The sequence below is a fragment of the Paramacrobiotus metropolitanus genome, unplaced genomic scaffold (assembly GCF_019649055.1).
Source record: "Paramacrobiotus metropolitanus isolate TYO unplaced genomic scaffold, Prichtersi_v1.0 Parri_scaffold0000042, whole genome shotgun sequence".
Taxonomy (NCBI): Eukaryota; Metazoa; Tardigrada; class Eutardigrada; order Parachela; family Macrobiotidae; genus Paramacrobiotus; species Paramacrobiotus metropolitanus.
Window position 1 is genome coordinate 682,737 of NW_026570262.1, and position 9,805 is coordinate 692,541.

Sequence of the window (9,805 nt, forward strand, 5' to 3'; positions counted from 1 at the left end):
CTTTACCTCGAACGCAGACGAAAGGATACCAATACATCGCAGTGGTAACCGACCAGCTGACGAAGTTCACCATCGCCCGGGCAACCAAAACAAACACCGCGAAGGAATTTGAAAAGTTCTTTGTGGAAGATGTCCTGCTGAAGTACGGAATGCCGACCTTCATCCACTCGGACCGAGGGACGCACTTTACGGCGAAAACATTCGCTAAAGTTGCGAGGATTTTCGGCATCCAACATACGCTTGGAACAGCCTATCATCCGGAAGGCCAAGGACAAGTCGAACGGCAAATGCAGACGATATGGGACGGAATACGAAAGTTCTGCAATATAAAGGACGGACACCGTTGGCACAGAGCCTTACCATATGTCGTCTGCGGGATGAACAGAGCAGTCCATGCCTCGACCAAATTCTCACCTTACCACATGCTGTATGGTCGGGAAATGACCATGCCACAGGACTTAGTGGCCGGAACAAACGCACCGGAACAGTATACGGATAAGGAACATTACATCAGGCGGATAAAGGAACGACTTCAGATGGCTCACGAAATTGCGCGCATCAACATTGATGAAGCCTTTGAACGGAGCGCCGAAGTTTATAATAAGAAGAAGTCATCACCGACCTTCAAACCACGGGATAAGGTAACGGTGGAATTCCCAACTAAGGACCCCGCCAGGATGGAACGATACGACGGAGAGTGGACGGTCATCAGCTACGTTGGCCCGAACAACCTACTACTCCGAAGTGAGGACGGACGGGAAGACACCGTAGCCGTCGACCGAGTGAAACATTTTCCAGCCGACGCACGTCGACCAGTAACTCGGTCATCTGGTCAAAAGAAGCCGGATAACGACCTGGGAACCGACCCCACGGAAGGGAAGGCAACCAGTAAGTCGACTAAACAGCCCGAAGTAACCATCGAACAATCGCAGAAATTGGACTTAACCGACCAACCCGAAGTAACGGTTAAGAAAAGAGGTCGAGGTCGACCTCGGAAGAAACCGCCGATGGACTTCGAGACACCAGCCCTGCAGGAATTGCAGAAGCAAAATGTGATACCGGATGAACCAGCTGAACCAACCTTGGAGAAACCAAAGGAGTCGGACAACAAGTCCGAAGAACCAGTTCAGCCATCCAACCAACCTACGGAAGAATCCAAGAGGTCGGTGACTAAACCGGCAAGGAAGAAGAAGTCGGATAAGACGACCGACCAGGCGGCACCGACCACAGAAGGCGAAGTAGCCGACCCGGCAATCGCACCGACGAAGCCGAAACGGACTTACAGGAAAAGGACGGTTAAATCAACCGACCCGGCGGCACCGACCACGGAAGTCGAAGTGACCGACCAGGAGGTCGGACCGCCCAAGCCGAAACGGAAGATCGGAACGGTTAAGAAACCGAAGCATCCACCGACCATGGAGCAACAGAATGAGCCAACCGACTCTCTCCAGGTGAACCGGGTGGAATCGACTAACGGATGAGGAGACATGGAATACGTCGGAAGAGTCGTAGAATCGACCTCTTTCATGAGTACCACACAAGTACTTGTGATCACCGACCTCCCCTCGGACACAACAGAATGTCCCGACCTACCTCATTAGGCACCACATAAGTGCCTTGGACCAGCTCGAGAACCGACCTGGCCCGACCGTTGTAATCATAGGGCGTAACACGTATAGGCTAACGAATCCGAGAAACGGATCGTCTAATTTTTCTTTTAACAGCCGCGAACGGAGGCGTACACGGCGGACCGCCGACATTGCAGAGAACTCAACTCCGCAGGGCAACAGACTCCCATGCGCGGACTGCATCATTTCTTTCTCGGATGAACATACCCCACAAGTCGGACGTCGTGACGCGATGCAAGCAGCGGCGTTGTACATAAACGTCGTCGCTGGGAACATCAGCGCATACCGACGTTTAGCCCGCAGCGAACGTCTAATTAACCAGTTACGGGCCTACGAACAGGATCACTTGTCGGAAATCCAACGCAACCGCGCTTCCGACCCTGGATGGACTAACACAGTGCCACCGACTTTGACTCATCGGCTTCTGGAATACCGTCAGCAACAAGACCTGCGGCGCCAGGAGGAGGACCGTGCGAAACTTAAGGCAGTCAACGAAAGAATTGCCACCATGAAGGTCCATCCACCACCAACGAAGCATGAACCCCAAATCACTGTTCACCTACAGCAGCCCACACAAGGCCGCTCAGAGTCGGAACAGGTGCTTCATGACGTGAGAGAAGTGATAGTCGGAGACATCCACCGACCTCTTCAGTCCGCATCAATCCAAATGATGATGCGACAGGACGACGGAACCATGAAAATGGTCACTCTTTACCCCGCAACGGTGGAGCAGATGGCAACGATCCCACAGAAGGTCGTTCCAGTGGTTACACAAACCCAGCCATCCGTCCCCCAGCAGATTCCTCAACCTGGAACCCCGGCACAACCAGTTGCCGCGTCGTCGACTCAACAGCAGCGCCGACCCGCTAAACCATTAGCCGGACACGACCTTCGACATAGGCTCGGACACGACGCTCGACACAGAATCGAGGAACGACGAGCCTCTGCCGGACACGGCAATAGCGAAGCAACCCGACCTTCACCTGGTAAACGGTCAAGTCCGGAGAAGACGAGTATGGGACTGGTCGTCGACTCAACCAGTAAGTCGAAACGGAACTTTGTCCCACCTGAACAGCAACCAGAACCGGAAGCCCACATGGCGGAACCGGCAGATAAACCTGAAGAAATGGACGTCGATGTGGCAAACCAGATGGCTTTGATGCCAACAGTGCAAGTTCCAAGCCAGGACGACCCTCGCTATGACAACGCCCGACGACAGGGAGTTGAGGTCGTCATGCCACACCCGACCGAACGGACGAACTACATCATGAATACCTTGGGATATGAGGAACGACACCGACCACACATTTGGCGGATGGTGGAAAACCTGCGTCAGTTCCTCATCCGATCCGGATTCCAGACCAGATTCCAATTGAATAACTGGATGGGCGAGTTCAACATGAACGACCACCCCAACGTGGAACACCCGATCAATCGAGCAAACGCTTTGCCTTCGGTGCATGATCCGGCACTGTTGGACGTACCTTTGTCCACACCGGAGAGGACGAGTCTAAGTCAGCTCGGACCTCAGGAGTACTCACGCGATCAACTGGAAAGCGTGGCTCAATTCGTCATCACCGACGCCCACCCGGCCTTCATCATCGCAGCGGCTCGAGCGGCCCTGGACCTACTGCAGTACTTGCCGGAGGAAGAACCGGGACCAGAAGATCGAAATGCAACCATTTTGCGGTACGTCTTCGCAGCAAGGTTAGGCAACTACTTTTGCCACTACACGCTGTGGGGAGCACGTCGCACGGCACATATCCCACCAGAACTGGATACGATCGTCGTACAACTTGGTTCACCCATGCGAAGTATCATCTTGGCAGTTTGGCACGCGATCTCCTTTACATACAGGAACGGCACGCGGCCAGATACGCCTTCCGCAAGGACTTCAAAGATCCAGACGACGATGCGGCCGAATTCGTGAAGTGGTACCGCGAAGAAAAAGCGTTACCTAGTGGATTCACCTCTAGACCATATGGAGAAGGGATGTCGGACGACTTGGCACCCGGCGCAGTACCTAACGCGCATAAGCTCCGTAGGAAGGTCCAGAAAGCTAAGAAGGCGCGGGCGGAACAACCTGGCCAGGAAGGCACCCCACAACCAGATGGGCAACCACCAGCAACATGTAAGCCTGACGTCTTCCGGCGCCTTGGTCGACCACCACCTAAATCTGACGATGACGACGAAGATTACTTCGGCGGAGACCCGCCGATCTCAGTCCCCCTGGGATAACAGGTTCCCACATAAGGAACCTGTGGTCCCACTTCAACAGTAAGGAAGGGACATCGAGCTGAGAAACAGCGAAGTCGAGAACCGACCTAGCGGAGAACCTGCCCGGCTGAGAAACAGCCACGTCGAGAAACGACATGGAAAACATGGAACGGATACTTTTCTTTTATGGACCCTAAAGCAGACGTGAACCACGAATACGCCAGAAGCGCCAACCACATAAGTTGGCCGGATTCTTTGGTCGGACCCGGAAACGTGTGGTCAGACCTGGGTATTTCGGTTCTTTCACCGTACCGTTACGTCCTCCAAGGAATCCCCTGGAATGAACTGGGCAACCGACCTCAGTTCCCCAGCATGGCATTAGCAGATCGGAACCATATCTGCTACACCGGAGCCAACAGACGCCCCGGCTTGCTAACATAGCATATCGTGAACCACGTTCTGCTACCGAAGAAGATTACTCCGGCTAACCGACTCCGGAGAACAGACCGAGAGGATTACGCTAACATGGTGTCGAAAACGTTGTCACGTTCTCGACACCATGTTCGCCTGGCACCCGTGGCCGACTTTGGGACCGGGTAACCGACCAGTAACTTTCATCACCGCAGACAGTGGTATCCTCATCGGCCCGCAATGTCACATGGTTCGGAATTGACCACAGAAGTCAAAACCGACCTGTTATGACACGACGCTTTGGATTAACCGAAGGCAGGAGCGAAGAACCGGACTCCCGCCCAGAGACCTAACTTCGCAAACCGCGACCTTAACCGTGCCCCGTTACCTCAGTCAACCACAGAAGTTGACCATTCCCGAGGTAACTAAAGGAAGTGACGCAGACCGTGTCACAGAACCACGATCCACTACCTTCGTTGACCACGGAAGTCAGCCAATTTTAAGGTAGAACTTGGACCTTCTCTAATCACGACTCGGATAACTTAGCCGACCACAGAAGTCGGTGAAGTTTCAACCTTACATCCGAAGGATAAGTCATACAGAAGGATATATCCAACGCAGACCGTGTTGGTTAATTACGATCTACGACATCAACACTCCGGCAACCGGACTCCGGAGTACGAACCAGCGAGGATTCCGCTAGCATGGCCCGGAACACAGCACTGCGGTGTGTTCAGGACCATGCTTGCCAAGGCACCCACGGTTAACTCCGAAATCGGATGGCCGAAAGGATAACAAGTCCGCAAACAACACGGAGTCACTCGGACCGCAACGGACCGGACAGTGTCAACTAAGACCCGCTACCTAGAACCGACCACAGAAGTCGATTTTTTCAACGGTAGCCGACCTTTGAGATGTCGACTAACCGACGTCGGCCTGACGGAAGCACACGGAAATTACAAACGGGATGGCTTTATCGTAGCCTTTACTGACCACAGAAGTCGGTAATGGCGACCGCAAACCGCGACATCCGACTACGATTTTAGTCTGGACGGATTCTCCGTTTGAACCCGGACCTACAGGCTCTCAACCAGGAACCTGTACCTGGAGTCCAACCGCAGTCTCCCCCCGGAGGATATCGGATAAACCAACCGATTCACCGGTGACCACGACTACGCGCGGCTTGACCGTGCTGCCATTACCTGAAGAGGAACAGCGACGGTGATTTGGCTACTGACGTACCAACGACTCCGCCGCGACCTGCTTCCCCATGTTTTAAATGGAACATCCTAGGCAGACCGTGTTAGAACACACGGCTCGCACCCCCATACAGATCCCTACGGACGTGTGATGTCTTTCCCCAACAGAAGCGGCAAGGCGTCACAGGTTCGCGGAACCGAACGGAGGAACTCCAAACCAGGGAAGTGAAGTGATCTGATTTTACTTCAGTTTGCATGTTGTATGGGGATGGGAACGGGCAGTCTGACATAAGTCGGGGCCCGACGCACAACTCTGCTGAGGCGCGAGGACCTTACGCCGGTTTGAAACCAAAGAGTCTGTCTTGTGGAGTGGGACCACAGAAGTCCCTTGACGCCACAAGCGACCTGGATTGCATGCTGAATGGACAACAGACGCCATGGAACTGCCGCATCTGACGGAACCCGGACCCGTCCAGAGGCAAAACTATCGACCCGAACCAGGGCATGTTAGAGGCATGAAAGAGACCATCGCTTCAAACAAACCTCGCAGAGATCGGATGAGTGCCCAGAGGTTCAAAACTGACCTCCTGACGGACGAAACCGACCTGGATGAAGAATCACCGACTTCGGGTTGGATAACATTACGTCCAACCTCAGGTCGGATAAAGTGGAACAACCGACAACAGGTCGGTTATGAGGATGATCCCACGTTCTAACCGACCTCGGGTCGGACATGAGAAGTAACCGACAACAGGTCGGTGGATGGAGACGCCATCCAGGATGTTCACGGAAAACGACTTCCGGACAGAAGGAATCGACCTTAATCGACCTGGGACTTGGAGTAACCGACCTCCAGTCGGATAACATTATCACCGACCTCAGGTCGGAGAACCGGTCCAACCGACCACAGAAGTCGGTTAGGAACGCCGGATCGCTCGGTTCCGCCCGGAACATCAGCGGCTTAGCCGGGATACGACCTTCGAACGGACCAGTCACGTGGTAACCGACCTCGGGTCGTATAACATTACCACCGACCACGGGTTGGATAACATCATACCCGACCTCAGGTCGGACATCAGGAGTCACCGATAACAGGTCGGTGAAAGACGACTAAAACTGAAGACCGGAACTGGAAACGACCTCGGAATGGACGAATTCGACCTAACGGGACTTGTTTGGCCCCACATGGGCCTAAATAACACGAGTTACCGAGGTCGACCATGGAGGTGCGTTATCACCGACCTCAGGTCGGACAACATTACAACCGACCTCAGGTCGGATATCCATCCTCAACCGACAGAAGGTCGGATAAACCACCGTTGGATGGAGGAACAAGAAATTCCGACCGGACCTTCGAGCCAGTTCGTATCGGAAGTCACACCCAGGCTCGTGGTAGCAGATTTAACGGTTTTAACCGACCACATTCCATCGGCATTACCACTTGGCGACCACAGAAGTCGCACGACACAAGTACGGTTTTGTCCGACCTGACTTTCTGGAATTCGGGACTTAGCCGAACTCCCTTGCCGCCGGCTAACTTACCGGTAGGCTGACCTTGGTCCGATGACCTTGGTCCATCCCCTTAATTAGAGAGGATGCTTCGGCATTCGCAACAGCGACAGTGCCTCTCACTCCGGAACGGATGAATACGAGTCGGACGTAAGTGTCAGCCGTGCTTACCCGACCTCGGACGAATTTACCGGTTACGTTGGGTAACCCGGGAACCGACGCCCCGGACCTGATACGCCGGATTGCATTTAGACAGGAGACCCCGTGGAAACTCAAGACCCGTGGACGTCATCCTAGTCGGAATAAGCCCCCGGACAGATCTTTTTTTTAGTATTTTTGTACATTTTCTAACAAACGGAATTGTATTTTACTTAGAATCTCTAACCAGATCTGTTTTGCATTTACTTTTTGCTCACTGGAATTGTGATTAAACTTTATTACTTTTTTACTTCGCGCTGTTTAACCGTCATTACTTTTCTTTCACTTTCTCCGCGAGCCAACAGAAGCAAGATGCCAGGCTAACAGAAGCAATACCGGTCCAACAACGAACCCCGAGCGGCTTCCAGATTTGCGGCCGTGAGTTGCTTGCCTCTCATGGATCTGGAAGTGAAGGATGGGACGGTCAACAGACACCGGACTCCCGCCGGAAGAGGACGCGTACCGGCGACCCCACATGGGTCGACCGAAGAGGTGCGACGCTGGCGCGGTACTGAGTCGGAGCATCCTCGCAGGAGCTCGGATTCCCGCCCAGAGGCATGTTAGAGGCACGACAGCCTGCGTGATAGATACGCCACTTTGCGTATGCGTATCACTGCACACATGCTGATTCGCCCTCTCTTGTACGTACGTGGGTGGCTGCACTGCACTCTCCGCCTATGCGGATACACCGCGGGCGCACTCACTGAGCATACTTGCTCTCTCGCTCCTCTCTCGCTGTATGACTCAGCGTATATTCGCTCGCGTTGGATACGAGTCCAGTCTGCGCACTCACATTCCATGTGTCTGGACAGCGTGACGCCGTTGCCGCCAGCACATTTCTTTCTCTACAATCATTACGCTCTAGAACTAGCTCGCAGCAACTTGACTTGCTGATTTCTGCCAGACACTGGCCTTTGTTGTGTTTTTCCCCGCATTCACGCGGTATTTGCTCCACTTTATTTGTACAATAAAGTCACCTGTGAGCTCTCTGTGCTTGCCTGTCACAAATAGTTTGAGAGCATAAAACTAAATCAGTAAAATAGTCTGCCGTGTTTGTTTTAAATAAATGTGTCTTTTAAGCGCGGTGAACAGTTACGTACTCGTACTTTGATTTCCCGCTTCGCCTCTGTCTTCTAGTGCCGCACTGCAAGCTAAAAGCGGTGCATTTCCCTAATTTAAAGGAAGCATTTTTATCTGTTGCTTAAAAAGACCGATAAACAAATTAAATGGAGATCTAGATAACGATTTATCTGTATCAGAATTCGGGGTTCTGAAAGGTAGTTACCCTAACTGAAATATTATAAGCCAAGCTACTCATATTTCATGTTATAAATAAATACGATAATCATGTAATATTTGTATGGAAGTCGCACAAGACTGCGAATATTTATTGTACTGAGACTACTGACCAGTCGTCGTAGCTGATCTTCCAAATCCTGCTTCTTTTTCCATATCAGGGCACCGCGCATTCCTACTTCTCGCCAATCATGTAATTTTCCGCGGATTTTTTCGAGGTGTTCAGAAATGACAATGGGATCTAATGCTTGCCCATCGCGGGTAACCGCTGCCTTCGCTGAATGCAGTTGCTTATCTTCAAATGCTTTCCAGCTGCTCTGCACTGCAACTTCTTTTGCTGCCGCTGCAGTCTTCATTTTTTCATTGCGAGCAGCAGCGTCGTCTTTCGTCGCGGCAATCTTTTTTGTCAGTTCCTTAACCACACCTAAAAAACAAGGCAACTCATCTTAATTCGACACGAATTTTGACAGCTCAACAACAAGCAAAAATTTTGACGTATCACGCTATAAGTTCACAAAAGTCTGTACGTACGAAAGCCACTTTCGTATCGCCTTTGGTGTTCTTCTTCCGCTTCTCCAGCGTTGCGTTCCTTTTCCTCCTTGGTTTCGACCTTGGCTTTTTTTGTGTCCTGAGCGACTTGCTGAAATAAATATTTTAATTACATTACTTAATAAGATAATATTAATTAATATTATCTTTAAAAATGTCTCATAATTCATGATGTGTAGACGTTCCATAATACCAAATGTTCTTTGAAATATCGCGCAATTCCGTTCTGCAGTTTGCTATTTTCCTTGATGATTTCTTGATGTTCTTTGTAAAGCTTCTGCAAAAAAAAAGAGTTTGTGGTCACGAGACAAATTTGGAAGCTCATTTAATATTTTACCGTATAATCATCGATCAACGACTTGAATTTTGTTGTAAATCGTGGTGGACGATCAGTACCGGCGCTCAAACGCAGCGTTGTGCCGCGCTTTTCCATAGAGTTGCTTCTAGATCTCCGCTGATCGCTGCTCTCCGCCAGGGACACCGACTTTTTCCGATTTCCTTTTGAATCCATTGATAATGAAAAGGGTATGAAAAGGATCACAGTGGGTTCAATATGCCGGCTAGTTGTATTAAAATGATGAATAATTGTTTTTAAGGGCGATTAGACACCCTTGAAAACAATGAGTTGCCGGGCATGCTGACCGACATAACGTAGTGAGTGAGTGACCTTTATGAAAGGCGACTAATATACGAGTAGTAATATATCCGAGATATAAAATAGGCTACAAAAATAGCATATAATATGCATAATTCACGAGGCAATGGCAAAGTACGGAACCACGAAGTTCAGTAAACGTT

The 9,805-nt window shown here is 51.2% G+C and overlaps 1 protein-coding gene across 1 annotated transcript; it reads right to left on the minus strand.

Moving 5' to 3' along the window:
- Positions 1 to 8,237: 8,237 nt before the first annotated feature.
- Positions 8,238 to 9,632, minus strand: LOC129590852 (uncharacterized). Its single transcript, XM_055486278.1, has 5 exons — positions 9,345 to 9,632; positions 9,201 to 9,284; positions 8,990 to 9,098; positions 8,572 to 8,882; positions 8,238 to 8,332 (listed from the first exon to the last, which is right to left on the minus strand). The coding sequence occupies exons 1-5, from the start codon at positions 9,516 to 9,518 to the stop codon at positions 8,255 to 8,257; spliced, it is 756 nt and encodes a 251-aa protein (XP_055342253.1). The 5' UTR covers positions 9,519 to 9,632; the 3' UTR covers positions 8,238 to 8,254.
- Positions 9,633 to 9,805: the final 173 nt, after the last annotated feature.